This window comes from Chionomys nivalis, chromosome 18 (assembly GCF_950005125.1).
Source record: "Chionomys nivalis chromosome 18, mChiNiv1.1, whole genome shotgun sequence".
Lineage (NCBI taxonomy): Eukaryota > Metazoa > Chordata > Mammalia > Rodentia > Cricetidae > Chionomys > Chionomys nivalis.
This window is the reverse complement of record NC_080103.1, coordinates 28,624,788-28,646,832: the sequence shown is the minus strand read 5'-3', so window position 1 is coordinate 28,646,832 and position 22,045 is coordinate 28,624,788. Positions and strand designations below refer to the sequence as shown.

Below are 22,045 nucleotides of genomic sequence, written 5' to 3'. Positions count from 1 at the left end.
AAAACAAAACAGGCTAATTGCGCTTAAGAACCCTCAGTTGAGTTGGCTCCCTGGCGTCAGTATTCCAAGTCACTTTAGTTGGCTCTTTGCTCGAGCGCCCCTTCTTCCCCTAGAGGTCAACAAGCAAGGGAGAACCAGAGCCTTGCACAGACAGTTCCCTGTTTCAAGGAGAAAGCACTCAGAGCGCATGCTCTGCTGATAGTAGCTCAGTAGCGCCATTTTCGTAAGGGAAGGACTGGCCGCTAATTAAGTCCTTAGGGCGCTCAGCACAAAAGTTGTTCAAACTGGATCCTTAACGTTGCAGAACAAGTCCGGGGCCTCTTAGAGAGGAACCTTTGTACTCCCTGCAGTTCTCCAGCAGAGACTAAAGAAATTATCTTCTGTTTATTTCTCGTGTGGACAAGTGGTCCTTTCCTTCTTCTCGACTTCGCACAGGATAGCCTACAGTACGAGACCAGAGCCTTCTTAGACTTTTGTGAGGATTTTGCGCTCACACCGGCGGCCAAAATGACAGGATTTGGAGAACTGGATGGGAATGTTCTTTCCCTTGAGAACAAAGCCCAAGTGAGAGCAGAGTCTAGTACGTGGAGGACATCTGTCCACGTATTCCTGAGCTAGGAGTTTAGCGCTTCTCTCGAAATTTGCTTATAAAGAATGACACACAGATCCCGTCGGTGGTGGGAAAATAGGGGTTGATGGAAAGACAGCTGGCTGTATGACCCGACAAGGAGAAGGTCTGAGGGTTTTCAGTGTGAGTGTGTGTTTGTACGCGCGCTCACACAGAAGAGTTTAGAAGAAACTGAGTGGAGCGTGAGAAAAAGAGCTTGAAGAGGGACGAGAAAAATCTGACGAGGAAGAAGACTTAAAGAATGCAGAAAGGGTAGTGGAGACAGAACATCCCTGCTTGCCAGGCTACAGCAGCTTCTTCGGAGGTATCCACTTCTCTCAACCCATCTCTTTCATTCATAAGTTTCTGGCCCCGCCTGACAGTCCCCACCCCCACCCGGGCTGAGGGCTAAGTTTCCTGTGTAGCAATTGGTGAAAGGCAACAAAGCCTTAGCAACTGGCTCCTAGTGACCCGCGGGGCGCCTGGTAACTGAGGCCCGAGGCCGGCGCGCAGAAAGAAGCCGAGCTGTCCCTTTAAGGGATGGCCGCGGAGCCGTGAAAGTGGAGGGGGGACGAGGGAGGGCGGGGAGGCAGGTCTGGGGGCGGACCTAAGAGGAGGAGGAGAGGGAGGAAGAGTTGCTGTTGAAAGGAGGTGGCGAAGGAGGAGTCAGAGCAGCTGCTGCCAGCCCCGCGGGCACCACCGGAGTCCTGCCCGCTGCCGCACAAGTGGCCACGGGCGCGATCCGGGCCAAACGCCTCGTCCTCCATGATCACTTTGGGAGCCGGGGGAAGACTTTGCTCGGCCGTGCGAACTGGTGTGCGTTGCCCAGGCTTGGCGGAGACGGTACAGCGGCAGCAGCTCGAGCAGCAGGAGCTGCAGCTGGAGCATCAGCAGCAGCCGCCGCCACAGAGTCAGGATCTCAGCGGCTACAGCCTGGGGCGTGTGCGTCCCGCGCCCAGCGGGCTCGGTTCCCCACGGAATGTCCCCGGGGCGCCCCGCGCGCTGACCCTGCAGCCGCCTCCGCCTTGGGCGCCCGCCTCCTCCTTCAGGCGGACTCGGTGAACGGGACCGCGAGCTTCCCAGCTCCTGGGCATTGGGGGAAGCCCCCGGGGGCGGGTGACCTTAGTTGGCCACGACCCAGCCCTCCCCCGTGCGGATCTCGCTTAAGATGGCAGCGGAGTCAGGGGAACTAATCGGGGCTTGCGAGTTCATGAAAGGTGAGGAGCAGCCGCCCGGCATCCTCCGGCCCTTCCACGCCACTCCCCCCCAACTCCTCACGGCTTTCCCCTTTGTCCCAGCTTCTGCCATGGGTTTCTCCTCGGCCCTTGTCCCGCAGCTACTGCTGCTTGGCGCTTGGGCCCCTTCTCACCACTCAGCTCCCGGAGGACCCCCTGCTTCCGGCTTCTTTCTCGCGTCCTTGCTCTCTCTGTAGCTTCCTCGTACCCGGACAGTGCGGGCTTCTCTGCCTGAGCTCCTCCTCCAAACCTCTTTTGGGGAACCTGCTCGGTTTAATCATCTGTCTGCTAATCCTCTACCCCTCGGTGGCAGGCCAGCGCTTTCAGGACACCCCCACCCCCCCACCACACCCCCTTGTCTTTCCTTCCTTCCTCTTGAAGTCTGCTAAACTGCAGGGGAAGAAGCTCGCCTCTCCCCGTTCCGCAGCAGCTGAGGTCTGGAGGTTTTCGAACCAAACTTGTGTCTCCAGTTTTGCGGGTACCCACAGCTCCTGTCTGTACCCGCCTGCACGCAACCAGGGTGAGGGAACACTGAAGATGTTCTGCCCCCTGCTGGGTCCTCATCTATCCTCTTGGGAAAGTTGTGCTTTAGGGGCTGTGTTGCTTTCTGGAAGATCGTGTTTCTACAAGAATCCCACGTGTTAAAGGGTCTTTAAATGATGCCTAGCAATTATTAATCTTTCATGCTTGGTCTGCGATCTCAGCCTCACTTCCCTGTTTCTCATGTTTTCTTGTCTTTTAAACTTGTCTTTCAGATCGATTATATTTTGCTACTTTAAGGAATAGACCAAAAAGCACAATAAATACCCACTATTTCTCCATCGACGAGGAGCTGGTCTATGAAAAGTAAGTTTCCCTCTTTTTTTTTTTTTTTTTTTTTTACACACTCCTCCCTCCGAGCTATTTAGCTTGCTGGTTCTTTCCCCCAAGAGTCCAGAAGGCATTAGTAGCTTTTTAAGGACCATAGTTTTGGGGAGGGGCACAGACAAAATTTACAGTTTGAACCTGTCAACATTGCAGTCCTTTTAGAATGTCACGGTATGAATTCTTCCTACTCCCACAGCGATTATGGATTCCTCACACTCCCCAGAGTGGGACCAGGCAGTCTTACCCTCTGTCACCACCAGACCTGTAATTGGCTTGTGAATCAGTCACTAGGTATTTATGGAGTACCCACAGGGTACAGGGCAGTGTGTGCTCTACAGGTGCTTAGGTTTCGCAGTTCACAGGCTCCGGTTGTGTGGCAGGATGTTTTTGTTTGAGCAGTCTGTTTTCAGAAAGTGGACCACAGGACTGCATGGGGCTGGATCCACATTGTGGCTAGGAGGACGGTTTCCAGTGTGATTGAGTTGTTTTAGTTAGGTGCCCTGACTTGATCTGACTTGATGGTTTTATTGTTTTTTTTCTACCTTTGAGTAATAGAGAACTGCCTAATTAGCAATAATTTTTGTTGTTGTTATTTTGCTCCCCTGGATTAAGATCTGAGAGTGAAAAATCAGAACCCAGAACTGAGTTCTGTAAAGGCCCATGGATGTAAAGGAAAAGGCTATTTGAATATTTTAAGCACAGTAAAACATTAATTGGAGAGCTCCATTTCCATTCAATGGAAGCAGTAAATCTTAAGAAGTAGAAAGGCAGGACCGACTTATGTTCTCTTACTAAAAGAGCTGGCATTTCAGAGCCGCCCCGCGACCTCTGATTTAGACATTTAATTTTACTTTGTTGCCATCATAGTCAAGTGGACAGTTAATGAGTGGAGTTAAAGGAACTGTAAGAGCTTTCTAGGGTTGGTCCTGTTAGAATATCGGCAATTCGGATTTAGGGGTGCCATGGGGCCTTGAAGAGGGAAGAGTCTGGACCTTCAAAAACCTGTCTTATCTGACAGAAAGTAATCCTGAGTTGTCACTTCATCCTAGGGGGTCTTGGGACTGATGTCCTCAGGATGGTTCTTTCAGTAGTGCTGGGAGGAGGATGCTTCTTGAATGGCTGGAGCGAGGGCAGGAATGAAAGAGGCTTTTGCTGCTGTTCATGAATGCCTCGAGCTGCCCCGGCAGAGAGGTCTGAGTCCCCGGTGTCGGATTACAGCGCAGCTCCTAGACAGAATGGAGTTGTGAGCAGCCTGTTCCCTGACCCTGTGCACCTGGATGATGTCACCACCACCAGTGTTTATTGAGTGGACACTCCATTGTTGGGCACTGTCGTGGCTTTCTTTTTGTTAGCTGAGGGCCTAGGGACGTCTTGTGTGCCTGAGGGTAGGGACTGTGTATGCGTGCTATTATGTGCACTTCTGCAGGGACGAAAGTTTATTAATATGCATTTGAACAAGCTTCGGTTAGTGAGGGCTGAGTCACGTCCCTTGGGATTGCTAGGTGGTAGACTTCACAAAGATTACAGTTAATCAACTAAACACAGTGTATCATGACTTTTTAGAAATTCTAATAATGAAAGTTTTATGTGATTTTAGTGTTTGTACTTCAGGATACAAATTATATATATATATATATATATATATTTTTTTTTTTTTCTTTTTCCCACCATGTTCCTCGTGTTTTCCAAGGACAGACTTGCTTAGCGAACCCATCTGGTTCACTTTGTGAGTTTGGATGTGAACTTGAAGCCATGAGAAACTGAGAATGGTGGCACACCCCTTTAATTCTAGCACATGGGGAGCAAAGGTAGAGGCAGGTGAATTGCTGTGAGTCTGAGGACAGCCTGGTCTACTCAGAGAGTTCCAGACCAGTTAGAGTGACAAAATGAAACCCTTTCTCATGGAAAACAAAACCAAAACCAAACAAAAAACTGGGCATGGTGGTTTATACCTGTAACCATTTGAGGAACAGAGGCAGGGGGTTGCTTGGAGTTGGAGGTGAGTCTGAGTTATACAGTGACTTCCAAGCCAGCCTGGGCTATAGAGTGAGGCAAGGAAAGATTTTCATCCTGAACATGGCGTGGACTTCCCCCTGTTTGGTGTACCACACCATGCCACAGTAGTGGCTAGGGTCCCGATTACCAGCACAAACACATCTTTTCGTTTTCCCGGCATATCACACTATGCTTGATGGTACAGAGAGTAACGTGATGAGCATCCATGTTGCTCTCGAGGTTTAAGGAACTCCAAACCTACATGGTTGGTGGCTAAGGGGAACTGCAATGAAAGGGAACAAAGCTACCCGAGGGGGAACCTCATCCCTGGACTAGGAAGGGTGAGGACATGTCCAGCCGACATGTTCATAAGAGGTTCTGTGGAGATGCTAAGACTGGCTTGAAGGATGGGCAGGTGTGCTTTTTGGATATGGGTGTGAGAGAAAAGAAAAGCAAGGCTCAGGAAGCATAGTGTTCAGGGCATAGTGAGTCCTTCACCGTGGCTGGTGTGTATACAGGTCACACGGTGTGTGTGTGTGTGTGGAATACAGGACACTGAGAGGACGGGTGGGGACAGACTGTGGAATGCCAGCATGAGGAACCTGCAGTCACCCCGGCGAGCCTTGAGACTCTTAGAAGGGCCGAGACGGCACAGCTAGATGCAGGCTAACTGCAAACAACGGCATTCACAGCGCATCTCCCTCTGTGCCAGATGCGCTTGTAGGTGTTCTGTGACTACAGAATTTGCATTTCCCCACAATCCCAGGAAGCAAGCATTACTGCCGTTCTTTGATACAATGATGCCAAAAGGGACGGTGAGGTTGAATACGATGCCCACAGTCAATGAAGTAGTGCAGAACTGAAATTTGAAAACGAACCATCTAGTTCCAGAGGATATACACCCTCCATCCAACAAATTGTGTAATAGCATTTAAGGCCCATTGGAGACGGTGTAAGAAACCATGCAGAGAAGCTTTGGGATGTTTAGGGGGAAAGAATCAGTGCCTGAAGTGAGGTGGTGTCAATGAGGATGAAAAGGCAGGATCTAAATCCATGTGTGGGTAGTTGATGAGGATACTGAGGAAAAGGAATTGGGCGGTTCTCAGGGTAGTCTCTTCACAGTGGGTCTGAGAGCCTCGTGAGCTGGAACAAGGAAATGGGGCAGCTGGTTGGCTTTGGTGGTAAGAACAGGTGTTCTGTCTTGGTCAGAATGAATTTGAGAAACGTAAGGGATAGTTATATCATTTGAAAAGCATATACCTTAACTAACTAACTAACTAACTAACTAACTAACTAACTTCCTTTTCAAGACAGACAGGGTTTTCTCTTTGTAATAGCCTCGACTGCCTTGGAGCTCATTATGTAAGTTACTAACTTAGACTCACCTTAGAGTTCTAGGCTGGCCTCAAACTCACAGAGATCCACCTGCCTCTGCTTCCTGAGTGCTGGGAGGCTGCGTGCGCACCTTTGAAATAACTTAAAGTTGGAAGTTTCCCAAGGACACCATGCAGTGTAAAGAATGGAGCTATTTCTGAGAAAGAAGAGGTCAAGGGTTTTCAGGATGAGGGGAGTAAAGGAAGACAGCATAAATAAATTAGCCAGCCAGGAGTCAAAACCTGAAGGAAGAAAAGAGTGGAGGGCGAGTGGCTGTGGAATGCGTCTCTTTGGCCTGCGAGTCCATGGGGCCCAGTGCAGTCACCTGGGTTCTATCTATGGACTATGTCCTGAGGACAGACACCCTAATGCGCAGTCTTCAAAGAAGGAAGTGTGTGTTTAGGTACATCGTCACATGGGGCCTCATATAGCCCAGTAGCTATAATTATTTGCTGACTGTCCCAATGAAATGTCTCCTGTCTGAGTAAATTATCACCTCAAAAACTATTAACCAGGCTCTTTAAATAAGAGTATGTTTAGCTCGGACACAGCTGTGTTTTGTGTAGAAGTCTGTTGAGTTATTAAAGGAGGCTCGAACTCCACGATGGAAACAATGACCTTCTGAGAACAAAATGGCTTCATGAGGCCAGACTATGAGATTGAAAATTTGAACTTACTTTCTCTATCTCTGTTTCTCTGTCTCTCTGATTTCACTACGTATCCCTAGCTGGCCTGCAACTTGATGTGTACAGCAGACTGGCCTTGAACTCACAGAAATCTGCCTGCTTCTCTTGAGTACTGGGACTAAAGGCTTGCACCACCATGCCTGGGTTCTACTTGGTTCTTAACAGACTATTCTTGTTCCATGAAGGTCTGAGACGTCTTAATAAAACACGGATGATAAGAAATCATGCTTTAGGGCTGGAGAGATGGCTCAGAGGTTAAGAGCATTGCTTGCTCTTCCAAAGGTCCTGAGTTCAATTCCCAGCAACCACATGGTGGCTCACAACCATCTGTAATGGGGTCTGGTGCCCTCTTCGGGCCTGCAGGCATACATAATAAATAAATAAATAAATAAATAAATAAATAAATAAATATTTAAAAAAAAAAAAAGAAAGAAATCATGCTTTAGGCCGGGCGGTGGTGGCACACGCCTTTAATCCCAGCACTTGGGAGGCAGAGGCAGGCGGATCTCTGGCAGTTCGAGACCAGCCTGGTCTACAAGAGCTAGTTCCAGGACAGGCTCCAAAACCACAGAGAAACCCTGTCTCGAAAAAACCAAAAAAAAAAAAACAAACCAAAAAAAAAAAAAAAAGAAATCATGCTTTATCCTTGGGTTCTGTGTGTTTTCATAGGCCAGAGTTAAAACAAGAGATTAGGCTAAAATATTAGTGGTTCAAACATTAGTTTCAGACCTAGAGCCTTTCAAAAGTTTACCTGCAATGAACTGAACTCTCCAAAGCATTCCCCTCTGCAGAAGAGCTGGTTCTTTGGTATTGGAGATGGAACTTGTCATCCAAATAGAAGCTAACTTTTAGAAATGTGGGTCGTGGGTTTTGTCTCAAGAGTTAGCAAAGTGAAAAGTGTTCATTCTCAGAACCCTTGTATCCTCTCCTTGGGTGTGGCGTTGGATGCTAACGGTGTGGGAAGCCAGTCTGCGAGAAGGAAAGTGTGTCATCTGTTTCGATCATATGCTTTTTCATTTTTTCTGCCCTTGGGTTTTGTTTGTTTGTTTGGTTTTGTTTTTTGAAGAAAGGCACTAAAATTTCATGACAGAGTACTAAATAAAGATGCCAAGACTGAGTGGAATTTCTCTGGTGAATCCAAGGATTGTCACCCAAGTGTTTTAACTTTTTAAGAGTGAGCAGCGTTGACTAGGGTTATACCTCAGTGGGAGAGTATTTGCTTGGCATGTACAAGGCTCTGGGTTGAATCCCCAGCACTGTAATAGAAGATTGAAAGATGAACAGTCTTGGTTGGATGTGGTGGCTCCTGCTTGGGAACCTGAGGCAGTGAATCCTTGAGTTCAAGGCCAGATTGGTGAGCTCCTGCCTTTAAAAACAATAAAACAAAACAAAGCAAAAAACAAACAAAAAAAAAACAAAGCTGGGCAGTTTTTGGGGCACGCTTTTAATCCCAGCACTCGGGAGGCGGAGGCAGGAGGCTCTCTGTGAGTTCGAGGCCAGCCTGGTCTATAAGAGCTAGTTTCCAGGACAGGCTCCAAAGCTACAGAGAAACCCAGTCTCAAAAAACCAAACCAAACCAAACCAAACCAAACAAAGCAAGGGATGTAGCTCAGCTTATAGAGTGCTTGCCTAGGATGTATGAGATACTGAGTTCAATTCCTTTCCTTTTTTTTTTTTCTTTTTGGTTTTTCGTAGACCAGGCTGGTCTCGAACTCACAGAGTCACCTGCCTCTGCCTCCCAAGTGCTGGGATTAAAGGCATGCGCCACCACCGCCCAGCTCAATTTCTTGTATTACATAAACCTAGTATGGTGGCACAGGCCTGTAATCTTCACACTCAGTAGTGGTGGGTCAGGAGTTCAAAGTCAGCTTGGGATGCGTGAGACCAACTAAACCAACTAACCTACCAAAACCTTCAGAATGGTTCAGATCTTCTTTTTTCAAGTAACAGAATATATTTTGATTTAGCTTTTGGTAATTTAGTACATGTAAAAAATGCATCTTGAACATATGTACTCTCATTCCCCTATTCCAGTCTTCCCAGGAACCCCCAACACCTTCTCATGCTCTCTAGTCACTCCCGACATACTCTGATTTTGTATCTTCTCTCTCTCTCTCTCTCTCTCTCTCTCTCTCTCTCTCTCCCTCCCTCCCTCTCTCTCTCCCTCCCTCAATAACCCACTAAGTCCAATGAGTGCTGTCTATTGGAAGACTGATCTTGTCGACATGATCGTGTGTAGCTAATCATGACTGCAGTGATGTCATGGGCACAACATCCATGCCGAGTTCCAAGGATGGCATTTAACAGAACTCTTCCTCATCCTCCAGCTCTTAGTCCAATTCTTCCTGCCTCTCTCCCATGTTGTTCCAAGAGCCTTGGGTTAGGGGTTGATATTGATTAATTAGGGCTGAGCACTCAGTAGGCACTTTTTCTTAGTTCTTTACGAGTGTCTGCATTAACCACTGACCGTGCTAGACAATTGCTCTAACATCAAGGCTCTAACACTCGTAGCCCTCACAGTTGGTTCCACTTTTTCCTTTTTTGTTTTCTAAGACAATGTCTCACTTTGTAGCTTAGGCTGGCCTTCAGCTGGCCACGTAGCCTAGGCTAGTCTTGCATTCTTGATAACCCTCCTGTCTGAGCCTCTTAGGTGTAGCGTCTGTGCTCAGTTCCTCACAGTCCGTTCTTTGTTGTGTGACCCACCACCGTCAAGCCTTACTTTCGTATTTGTTTAGGAACTTTCTGTGTTGACCTCTTAGGTTTTGGCAGTGTATATATAGTTGGTCCTTGGTCTCCATAGTGATAAGTTGTGACTCAGATTTTTTTCAGCTTGCCGGAGATAACCCTGGAGAACACACACGTGCACTCAAGTGCTGAGGAGTCTTCTTCCAGGGTTTGCTTCTCTCAGGCAGCAGGAGGGAGTGATCCAAGCGGGCTGTGGGAGATGGCGCTCTGTGCCAGGTCACCCCAGGGCGGTTTCATTATTTTGTTTGAAGTAGACTCCTAAGATATCAGATGTTCTCATTTGCGAGTTCATAAACACATTCCCAAGTCCAAAGTAAATGACTTATTTACTTAGCCACAGCTCAAAACAACTTTGTGCTTAAAAAAAATTGAACACTTTTTTTTAATGGGATGTAAGGTAGCATAACTTGAAATTTGTAAGTGGATGAAAATGGCTGTGCACGTAGATGGAGTTGCAGGGCACTGTGCAAACCCCCGCTCTGGAGAAACACAGGGAGACACAGAAGTACAGACAGAATGGAGCTCAGCGTATGAAGCTGTGGTCTTTTGTGTTCAGAGTGAAGACAATAAGAACTCCTTACTGCCCTGGTTATTGAAGACATCTTCAGAGAGGGGTGTTTGTGTGATGAGCACGGGGCATTTTACGATGTCTGAGGGCCAGTACTACCAGTTTTCGTTCACTGTCATAAGCCCTAGGCCAACACTGTGCTTGGCAGAAGAGTGGGGCCCCAGAAATTCAAGTGGAAGGAATGAGTGAGGCGGGCAGGCAGGGAGGGAGGCAGGAAGGGAGGGAGATTTCAGGCAGAGTCATCAAAGGTATGTTTAGGGTGAACAAGAGTCTGTTTGGAAGGCAGTTGAATGGAGAGCAGGCATGCATGAGGCTGGACGTGGCTGTGGGATGCTGTATTCAGCCTGTTGGGCTTCCGGATGAACGGAAAGGAGCAGACCCGTGCTTGGAGCACAAGAGCTCCCATAGTTTGAGAGGATGAATGTTGGCGGTACAGGTTTCTTTAGTTTGGATGACTGGGAAGAAATGGCAGGCTAAGCAGGTTTCTGGGTTTAAGTCTGAAGGAGGAGCGACCTGCTTGTGGTTGTGGGTGTTGTGAGGTGGGAAACTGGGAGTAAAAGGGGTTCCTTGTAATGGAGTCTTTGACTTTTGTGGTCTTAAAGCAGAAAATAGACAATCCCTCACCCGGACACTTGCCACTTTAAAGGCTGAGGGATTGTGCAGGACAGTTGATCTCAAGGTCTCTGGAGTTATGGTTTGAGTTGGACGTTCTAAACTTGTGGATTTATTGTTTAGTTTTATAGGCTCTCTAATTTCAATTTAATGGAAAAGAAAGTTGGTTTAAAAAAATTCACCCAATACTTGCAGGACTACCAAAGAAGTGTATATTGGGTGGGGCCACTCAAGTTCTGTTGTTCGGGTTGAAACGTTTAATCCTTGATGACCTAGATGAATGACATCTGATAAATGCCCACGACTATTTGTGGTTGGTGATGAGGTCCTTCATAAGAAACGTTTGTGTTTGCTAAAGGTAGTAAGTGGCTCATACCTGTAATCCTAGTGAGTCTGAGGCAGGAGGATTCCTGTGTGTTTCAGGCCAGCCCAGGCTACAGAGGGAGAGCTTGCCTCAAGTAAACAAATGTTTGTATTGAACTGTAGTTTTAATTATTTTTGTTTATTAGTGTGTGTGTGTGTGTGTGTGTGTGCGTGTGTGTGTACATACCATGGTGCAAACATGAAGATCAGAGAAGAGCTTTGTCGAGTCAGTTCCCTCTTCCCACTTTTCCATGGGGTCCAGGGATTGAACTCCGGTTGTCAAACTTTTCATGGCAAGCACCTTCACCGGATACACCATCTCCTCAGCCCCTGAGCCACAGTTTTAAAATGAAGCCTTTCTGTTATTAATCAAGTTAGTGTTTTGGTTTTCAACATATTCCTATCTCGTTGATGAGTGGAAGAATTTGCTAGTTGGGCTTTCTTTTGTTCTAAGATACAATTTTCTTTTGAGGTCTAGAAGAGGTGCTTTGTTTCAGATTGGTCTCCTTCGTCAATCTCTTGAAGTAGGACGTTTATTGTCTTTCACCTGAGCAGCTAACAGTTCACTAAGGTACCTCATACAAAGAACTAGAGAGTTCCATGTGTGTCTTTTGGAAGAGCTAGAGCCCAGCTCATGGCTTCACCTACCCTAGGCAAGTGCTCTGTCACCAAACTACATCTTCAGCCCACAGAAACCTAAACTGAAATGCCATACAGCCTAAGACTGTTCTAAAATGAACCTGTTTCTGTCTTAATGAATGGACTGATTGTGCTCGGCAGTAGTCAGACTCCGTGGTTAGGAGTCCATTCACTAAACAGTTCACTGATTCAGGTTTAAGGCTTTCTAAAGATTAAAGGCCTGGGTGGGGTGAGGCGGCTCAGAGGATGAAGATTCTTACTGCCAAGTGGGGTGAGCTAAGTTCAGTCTCTGGGACTCGCACGGTGAGAACTCTCTCGAGTTGTCCTCTTATCTCGGCATACATGTGGCATGCGCGTACACGTGGACAGATAAGACAGAGAGGTAGACAGACAGACAGGCAGGCAGACAGACATATGCAACAGATGTAGACAAGCAGATAGGCAGGTAGACATACAGACATAGACAAGCCGACAGGCAGGCAGACAGACATAGACAACGGACGTAGACAAGCAGACAGGCAGGCAGACAGACAGACAGAAACACACACACACACACACACACACACACACAGTCCTGCACTTTTCTCCTATATCAATGCCTCCTGTTATCTAGCACTTTGACTTCTGTTGAAGTTATTTGGTTAAGTTTTATTGATAATCTCTATAAATGAAGCTCTTTCTTCCTCCCCTTCCCCCCTTAGTCCTTTCCTCCTCTCTTCTCTAGTTTCCTTTGGACAGGGTCTGAGCTTGTGATGATCCTCCTGCTGCAGCCTCCTGTGTACTGGGGTGACATCTGTGTGTCATCATAGTTGGCCTTGAGTCAAGTACTTTGCTTGCTCACTGGTACGTTAGTCCTCCTGCCTCTGACAGCCGCTTGCACCTTGATCTGCTGCTGCTGAGACTAAACACACAGTGGAAGTAGACACCAGAGATCTCATTTTCTGAGCACTGAGTTTGAAACAAGACTGGACGTTGTATGAGACTGAGCCCCTTACAAACACAGCTCAAGGGCTTGCATGGGTTCATGGTGAACTTTAAGCAGAAACAATCCCACTTTGGTGTTTTGCTTACTTATGATTTGGGTCCACTTGGATTGCAGATTGGTGCGATTCCTGAGCTAGCAATCCTAGCATAACTGATTTCTAATATTTATTTATTTATTTATTTGTGTTCTTATAACTGTGTTATATGTGTAATTGTTCATGTATATGCAAGTGTGTGTTTTATGTATGTACTTGGTGTGTGTCTGTGTACAGTGTATTTGTATAGTAGGTCTAGCTGAACATGACGTGTCTTCCTCAGCTGCTCCCAATTTTGGTTTTTGAGACAGGGTCTCTCACTGATTTGGCAGGGCTGTCTATTTCCTCAGGTGCCTGTGGCCATAAATGGCTTTTACACAGATGTTGGGGATCCAAACTCACGCCCGATGCTTACACAGCAGGCACTAAACTGAGCCATCTCCCTAGTGCCTGTAACTGGTTTCTTAGTGTAGACATTTCTATTCCTTAAAGGATAAGGAACTCATATAGGGCTTCTATGAGTTGTGAAAATAAAATTATTGCTCCTGAGCAGCAGAGTAGATCTGAAAATCTTTTTTTTTTTTTTTTTTTTTTTTTTTTGGTTTTTCGAGACAGGGTTTCTCTGTGGCTTTGGAGCCTGTCCTGGAACTAGCTCTTGTAGACCAGGCTGGTCTCGAACTCACAGAGATCCGCCTACCTCTGCCTCCCAAGTGCTGGGATTAAAGGCGTGCGCCACCACCGCCCGGCTAGATCTGAAAATCTTAAAAAGCATTTTATTTGCTGACTGTGAGATTAAAGGAAGGTTGAAGGGTCTTTTCAGGAAGCTGGGTGGGGTGGCTCTGTGAAGTGGCGTCTTCCTGATCTTGTCCACTCTTTCCCCATTGCCGGCATTGGGCGTGGTTCCACAGTGCTCATGGGACACATGTCCGCAGTTCTGGGATACCCAAAGTAAGTGCTCTGGGTGCTTTAAACCGGAAAAAAGTCTCTGAGACTGAATTGAAGAAGACGTTTTAGGAAGGGCATTCTGATGGGATGGGCTTATTTATGGAGCAGGCCTCATTTGGAGCAAATCAGTCATGAAGATGGGATGGCAGAAGACTTTCCTCACCCAAGAGGGCTGCTTGATCTCACCATGAACAGGCCCTTTACTGTCCCTACATATTTGTTTTTTGGGGTCAGTTTTGCTTTTTAGGTAAAAAGATTTATTTTTATGCATGCAAGTGTCTATGTGTATGACATGTATGCAGGCACCTTGGAGGTCAGAAAAGAGAACCGAGTCTCTTGGAGTTACAGGCAGTTGTGAGTCACCCAGTGTGGGTGCTGGGAGCTGAATACAGGGCCTCTGGAATAGCAGTACATGCTCTTACCCACTGAGCCATCTCTCCAGCCCTTTCGCCTTGTTTTGTATCCTCACTTGCCACATTCAGCCTGGCATAATTTAGAGTGTTTAGAATGAGACCCGTTTTTCTTTTCTTTTCTCCCCTTGTTTTTCAAATGAACCAACCATGTACATGTACCAATCCTTTATTTATTTAACCGTCCCCGGATTGGTGCTAGGGATGCCCAGGAACTGACTTTTAGCTCAGCTGTTTCATAAAGCTTGTCTTGCAGTGGGTTTTAGACAATAAGCTTGTTAAATGTTAAAGACTTAGACCACTGTGAGCCCTTTGAAGTGGGAGAGACCTTTAGCATTTCTCTCTCTTTTTCGAGACAGGGTTTTCTCTGTAGCTTTTGGAGCCTGTCCTGAACTAGCTCTTGTAAACCAGGCTTGCCTCAAACTCACAGAGATCCGCCTGCCTCTGCTTCCTGAGTGCTGGGATTAAAGGCATGTGCCACCACCACCCGGCACATTTTTCTCTTTTGGCAGGGTTTGATGTATCCCAGGTTAGCCTTGAACTTAACTACGTAGCTGAACGTGACCTGTTATTTACCTTGATGCTCCATTTTGTATAGTTATTGGGATGGAACCAAGGACTTTGTGCATGCCAGGCAAACACTCTACCAAATAAATGAGCTGTGTCTTTCAGGTCTTTGAAGGCGTAACAGAGTCTGTGGAGTATGTATGTTTGGGGAGCGATCAAAGAGGTGGGCATGGGAAAGGAATTCTCTGAGGAAGGATGACTGGACTGAGTGAGACCTAAGGCAAGGGTAGGTGTTAACCAGGGGTGGAGAGTTGCCTAGGCTGAAGGCCTGAAGCAGGAGCTCAGAACACTCCTCCTGGCTTGAGTTTCCTGGTGATACAGGAAATGTTGTAAAAATAAATCTCCAGCCTGGCAGTGGTGGCACACGCCTTTAATCCCTGTGGTGGTGGTGCACACCTTTAATTCCAGCACAGAGGCAGGAGAATCTCTGTGAGTTTGAGGCCAGCCTGCCTAAAAACTAGTTCCAGGACAGCTAGGGCTGTTACACAGAGAAACCCTGTCCCAAGAAACAAAAACAAAAACCAAACAAGCAAAAGTCTCCAAAGAAAGAGAAGGTAGAAGCCGTACTACCTGGGTTCTTGGAGGCAGGGTTGAGGGTGTTGGTTCTAATTCCAGGGGCTTAGAGAGGTAATGTGATCACTGCCAACCACTGAAACAACTAAAACTAAAGCTCGGGAAAGTGCTTTAGAGTCCTTTTCAGAACCTTAGCGGCTTTCAGAAAGGCGAGAGAGTTAGCCTTTTCTGAACAGTGGGCCGGCCATCACTCTGTTTCCGCCAAAGCCATGGGAAAACTGTCTGCTTAGTCACCTTGCTTTCAGTAACTGCTGGTGAATAACAGGGTTAACTCGCATGGTTTGAGAATGTTTCTGTGGGAGTGAGTTTTATTCTTAGCAGAGCATTCCTGGAGAAGCCGCCTCTTGCTTTCATTAATTGGCTTCTCCAAGGGGCTTTCCCTTCATTTACTTGCTCCAGAGCAAAAACACATGAAATGATAGAGCTGCATGCTAGAAGGTTCCTTGATACTCTCTGGCCTTGTTTCTTGGCTTTAAGGCAGAGTGGTCACAGCGAGGGTTTACACAACCCCACCGTTCGCCCAGGGCTAAAGAAAGTGCTTAGTGGAGGTTCCTCACATTCTTAGCTGGAGGCAGCTGGGATTTCCTGAAAGCCCACCGTTTGCCCAGGGCTAAAGAAAGTGCTTAGTGGAGGTTCCTCACATTCTTAGCTGGAGGCAGCTGGGATTTCCTGAAAGCCCACCGTTTGCCCAGGGCTAAAGAAAGTGCTTAGTGGAGGTTCCTCACATTCTTAGCCAGAGGCAGCTGGGATTTCCTGAAAGGCTCTCTCCAGGGACTGGAGTTGATAATGAGACCAAGGCACCTAGGAATGACCCGTGATCAAGTAGGTACTGGAATCCTATGGTACCAAGTGGCCTTTAGTTCTTTTCCAGGTTGTCCTGTGCACTGTGAGCTAGTTAGGTGCTCAGCCACCGGCATCTGTGACTGTGGCGGATTGTACTCTTAAGGGCATGAGTGGGCTCTCTGACTGTGCCCCAGTGTCTTAGGTTAGTATTCACCAAGCAATTAGGATCTTCTGAAAAGGTGATGATTATGAATTCCTATCATGACCAGAACCATTTGGTTGGAGGGAAGCATCAATTGTAAGGCAAACATTAGCTGGTGGATGAGAGGCGGCACTGGTTAATCTCAAAACCAAACAAACAAAATAAAGCAAAGCTGTAGACACATGGACATCTGTGTAGCCTGTGTGTTGGAAGGACAATGCTAGTTTAGCATTATATGTATTTGCTGTAATACTTCCTAGTTTTCTCTGTAGGTGGTGAATTACTTGTGGGTAGGGAATGGCCAGCAGTGGGCTCTCAGCAGGTAATGGAGAGAGCAAATGAACAGGCAGAATCAATGGTACTCTTAAAAGCTGCAGAGAAACCCTGTCTCAAAAAACCAACCAACCAACCAACCAACCAACCAACCAACCAACCAACCAACCAAACAAACAAACAAACAAAGTTAAAGGTGGGCTGGGCGGACGGTCCAGTAGATAAAGGCTTGTCTGATAACCAGAGTTCTCATTGCCAGAATGCACAGACGTACCCAATGTTATAGCACAAGAGTCTGTAATTCTAGCTTGCTCCTTGATGGTAGGCAGAGACAGGGTGCTCTCCAGAAGCCCTGAGCCAGGTATTCTGGCTCAAACAGCTATGAAGAGACTGACTCAAAGAAGGAGAGGTGAGGACCAGCACCCGAAGGTTGGTCTCTGATCTCCACATTCATCAGAGGCTCATGTGCAGCCCCACACAAAGCATGTACACACACACACACGCACAAATGAAAAATAATTTGTATGCCTTATACGCTTATGGTATTTTTTATTCTAGTTTTTTAAAGTAATACTCTTTTTGGTTTTATAAGAGCTCTTTAATGTTAACTTGTAGCATCTTGCTTAGAAGGGGTGTCCATGAATTTTATTTTGTGACAGGAGTAGGCAGTGCTTGCCGTAAAGCATTTCTTTGTGTCGAGGGGTTGAACAATTTCGCATGAAACTGCTTCTTCTTCTCCTCCTCCTCCCTCCTCCTCCTCCCTCCTCCCCCTCCTCCCTTCTCCTTCTCCTCCCTCCTCCTCCTCCTTCTCTTTTCTACAGGGTTTCTCTTTAAAACATCCCTAGCTGTCCTGGAACTAGCTCTTGTAGACCAGGCTGGCCTCAAACTCACAGAGATCCGCCTGCGTCTGCCTCCCAAGTGCTTTGATTAAAGGTGTGTGCCACCACTGCCTGGCTTTGCACGAAGTTTCTAATGTGTAGAAATAAACATAGTGGTGCTTCTAGTGATGATTTCCCTCCGAACAGACTCACGTAAATTACAGCTCACTAGAAAAAGCAAAGATAATGATAAGCCATAGGTTTTGTAACTCTGTGAGAAGAGCAGGACACGCTGGCGTGACTGGTGGTCTCTGGGCTCAGCTTCTATTTTCCATCACACTGTGGACTCCACACCTGTGGGCAGCTGGTGATTCCGAAAAATGTTTTGTCTGTTCTTGGACTTCTCCTCCTTTGCCCTCTGACAAGGACACAGCCTTCCTTCTTTTTCCCCTGCTGCCTTCCATCTGTAGGGCTTCCTATGCTGCAGTTGGTTCTTTGAATTTCTTTGCTGTCAAAACAAAGCCATGTGATTTTAGCTCTTTCCACTTATTGAGTGAAGAAAACCTGTTGCCCGGTGTTCATTTCTTAAGCCATTCGGGATTCATCTTAGTCACTGATCTAAAATTTGCCAACTTTGTTAGAGGAAATGAATATATTGGTGGGGAGATTGGTTTGTTTATCCATTCATTTGGAGATGAAGGTGCTATGATACAATGAAATACTATATCCAACTCTTCCAATGAGGCTGGAATATTGCTCCCCTCCTTCAGGACAAAACAGGGCCAGGGTCTTTGCTTGCCCTTGGATCTGGAGGTACTTTGCTGGAATTCGACCGAACAGAGAGGCACTGACTCGTGCGTGCTTGGACTACACGTTCAGGAGTCCACTCCACCTTCAGATGTTTTCTTCCAAAAAATTAAATTAATGTATGTGTGTGGTTCACGGGCCAAAAGTGAATTTATGTAAGTGGACTTCATTGTTCACCTGTGCAGCTCTGAGAACAAAGTTGATGTGTAGTGGTTAGGATGAAGCTGGAATTACACGACTTATTCTCTGTGCTTCTTTTTAAATTTAAATTATTTTGTGGGTTTTCATTTTACTGTTTACGTGTATGGGTGTTTTGTTTGCATGTGTCTGTGCACTGTGTGTACAAAACACATGGAGGCCAGAAAAGGGCATTGGCTTTCCTGTGACTAAATTTACAGAAGGTAGTGAGCCACCATGTGGATGCAGGGAATTGAACCCTGGTCTTCTGGAAGGGCAGCCAGTACCCTTAACCACAAAACCGTTAACTTCTCTTGGCCCCAGTTTTGCTTTTCTGAAGCTTGTTCAGCATGAATTTCAAAAGCTGAGATCATCACCAAAATTCCATATTTAATTTAAAATTACACAAGGGTCAATATATATGTTCCAATAGAAAAAAAATGCCAAGGTATGTTTTGCTAAATAGTGTTACTTCCAATGAAGCAAAGAAGAATAAAATCTCTGCTGTAAAGATAGTGTTGCCCTTACCAGTGCAGTCAGGTACCTAGTTATATGCGGTTCTCATTTACTGCCCTGGTCCTGGGGGTTGAACCTGTGCCTTATGCATGCTGAGTGTGTGCTGTGCCACTGAGTGTGCGCCACACCTCCAGCCCCCATTTTAGTAGTTTTCAGTGGATTTTTCTTTATATTTATAGCTTAGCACCAGCTGGGAACTTTAGAATAAAACTAACACCACATCGCAAACTTTAGAAATAAATAAGGAACTTCAAATCATTAGAAATTTCTTTTTCTGGGTCATTTTGTGTTATATTATTTTTCCATGAACCCTGGCCATAAAGGCAGCCAATTTTAGCTCTCTATGTTCCAAAGCATTCCCACTTGTTTACCAAGGATAACACACACAAAGTCAGTATTTTTTTTTTAACTGAGGCCAGTAGGTATTGACAGACTTGTAGTTGGAGTGACATCTAATTTGGGTGGCAGAAAAGATTTAAATGCCTTCCTCGGTAAGAGGGTGTTTTAAACATGGGTCTCTGCAAACTTGGTAGTATTTAATACGTTTGCGCTCAAGACTGAGTTGTTTAGAGTACTAATGAGCATTTCTGCATGGCGACTCATTTTTTGTTGTATTGCATCTAGGACGTGCTTCCAATTGTGTGAGGCATAGATGATGGGGAGGCCCATATTGCAGCTGATTGGGTGGAATCTTCATGTAACATTCTCCATAATATGTGATGTTGCAAGCATTTGGCTGAAAGAGTCACTGAAATGGGGAGCTTTGAGGACTTTGAGCAAAGCTTAGTGAGCCCCCCCCCAGTGTGACTGGGAAGGCTTTGTGGGGGGGGAAGGGAGGGGGAGGAGGGAGGGTGGACCGTTGCAGCAGGAATGGGTGAAGTGTTTGGAGGTAAGGGGTGGATGTGTCCTGTGGAGTGGAGATCCTGAAGGTGACTTGTTAGTAGACAGAATCAGCCTGGAAGCCGGGAGCACAGTGTGTTAAGCTTTGGTTGCTGGGCGGTGGAGTCGTCCTTCAGTAGTGTGGGACCGCTCAGCAGTTTTGAGTAATGGGAGGAGATGAAAGAAGTGAGTTTAGCTGCATGGTGAAATGCACCTTCATTGGGAAGGAGGCTGCGAATTCAGGCAGAGCGTGACTAAGCTGAAGGGCGGCTGGGCTTCTGATGTCTCAGAGGGACCAGAAGGGAGCGGTATGTGAGAATGGCAGCTTTTTGATATAATAATAATTGTTTCTGCTGTACTATGTTTGAGAGGTTTCGTGCTTCAGTGACTCAGAAAAGCTCGGGGCTATTTTGAAGGAAAGGTGGTTTTCGGCGCACTGAGTTTGAGGTGTTGGAAGGCACTGAGTTTGAGGTGTTGGAAGGCACTGAGTTTGAGGTGTTGGAAGGCACTGAGTTTGAGGTGTTGGAAGGCCTGTAGGTGGTGGGTCCAGCACAAAGCCGAAGGTGAAGACCAGTGCTGGGTCAGGGGTGAACAAGAGCACTCTTTCCCATTAGGTCACCGATTAGACTCTTGGCAGGAGATGAGGGATTTACATTCAGGTTGATGACTGTTTTGGAGACCTGTGGGGGAGGGGAAGGGGAGCCAGCATGTCTTCTAATACAGGAAGTATGGGAAGAATGGGCAGGGAAAAAGGATGGCCGCATTTAAGATACATGAGTGTTGAGGGTTTAAAGACATAGAGTCAGAGTTTATGAGTCAGTGAAGAAGTGAAAGCAGGAAAGAGCCCAGTGGTGGTGGCGCACACCTTTAATCCCAACACAGAGGCAGGTGGATCTCTGCGAGTTCAAGGCCTGGTCTACAGAGTTAGTTCCAGGACAGGCTCCAATGCTCCACAGAGAAATCCCATCTCAGGGGGAAGAGGGAGGGAAGGCCAGAAAGAGTGTGTTCCACATGAGTTAATTCACGTTCCTCATTCCCTTAGTTACTTTTCAATCCTTTCATCTAAATGACAGCAAGGAGTTAGAAGGACTTAAGACTGAAAATTGCCCCAACAGTTTTCTGTTAAAAGATTGGTTAGAGGGCTGGAGAGATGGCCCAGAGGTTAAGAACATTGCTTGCTCTTCCAAAGGTCCTGAGTTCAATTCCCAGCAACCACATGGTGGCTCACAACCCTCTGTAATGGGGTCTGGTGTCCTCTTCTGGCCTGCAGGCACACACACAGACAGAATATTGTATACATAATAAATAAATAAATATTTAAAAAAAAAAGAAAGATTGGTTAGAACTGTAGGGCACCAGTAGGGTGGAATCATGAGGTACCTCGGTTGGCACGGAGCAGACTACTTAGGTAATGAACCTAATTCTGGGATAATTGAAATTTGGTTACAAATTAGGTGAAGTTAAAAGTGAGCATCTATATTACTGAAAGCTGTGCTTGTACTAAATGCTATTTTATGTGTGTATGTATCTCAGTTTCTATGCAGATTTTGGACCTCTGAACTTGGCAATGGTGTACAGATACTGCTGTAAACTAAACAAGAAACTAAAAGTGAGTATTCTAGACCTGTTTATGTTTCACAATTGCGATGTTTAAACCAGGAAACCTGCCCCGTGGGATTGTTTTGCACACACCCTATTTAATCAGGTGATTGGATCTTCAGAAATTTGTGAGAGTTCACCAGGAGTTGAAATTGATCCTCCTGGTGATGACAAAGGACATATTAACCTCTTTCTTTCTTCAGGACAACTGCAACATGAGCTGCATGAAGTCATTGCAATTGTGACCTAAGAAAGGGGCAGAGCCTTTTAGGTTGTTGATGAGTTTCTATCAGATTCCCTCCAAGGAGAATTTTTCCAAAGCCTTCAGACCTGCTTGCAGATGCTATTATGGGGTGATGAAGGGTCTCCTCAGGCACATAACCAGGTTTTGTTTGGTCAAGATGGAAAATTTTGCATATTTGTTGAGCGTCATCTCCATAGAGTTAATAATCAAGTGAGACCCATGAGTCTGCAGTCGTAGAATTACCCGCTGTGGCAGAATGTGGGCAGGCATTCAGTATTAGCCTGCTGTGTTTATATTACATGAGAGCCTTCACATTTTCTGTATGCGTATATGGATTTTGTCATGTAGACTTTTTCCTTTTAAACTCTGAGCGTATAAGAAAAATGACATTTACAGTATTGAGTTTACTACATGGAAACCATTATTTATATTTTTTCCTTCCAGTTTCTAAATGGACCTCTTGAATGTTTCAGTCTGGGATACAGTATACCATGATGTATGCTCGTAGGGTAATCACAGACTTATGATGCTTAGTGTTTTTT

At 46.2% G+C, this 22,045-nt stretch overlaps 1 protein-coding gene across 3 annotated transcripts in view; it reads left to right on the top strand.

Annotated features, from left to right (window-relative positions):
• Positions 1-1,310: 1,310 nt before the first annotated feature.
• Positions 1,311-22,045, top strand: part of Cdc14a (cell division cycle 14A) — a 149,879-nt gene continuing 129,144 nt past the window's right edge. Inside the window, exons 1-3 of one of the 3 annotated variants that reach the window (XM_057793839.1) lie at positions 1,311-1,824; positions 2,598-2,688; positions 21,194-21,269. In XM_057793839.1, coding sequence (XP_057649822.1) covers positions 1,776-1,824; positions 2,598-2,688; positions 21,194-21,269 — 216 coding nt within the window. In that variant the 5' untranslated portion in view covers positions 1,311-1,775. The remainder of the gene's footprint in view (positions 1,825-2,597; positions 2,689-21,193; positions 21,270-22,045) is intronic. The other 2 variants (XM_057793841.1, XM_057793840.1) reach the window with 2 other exon arrangements.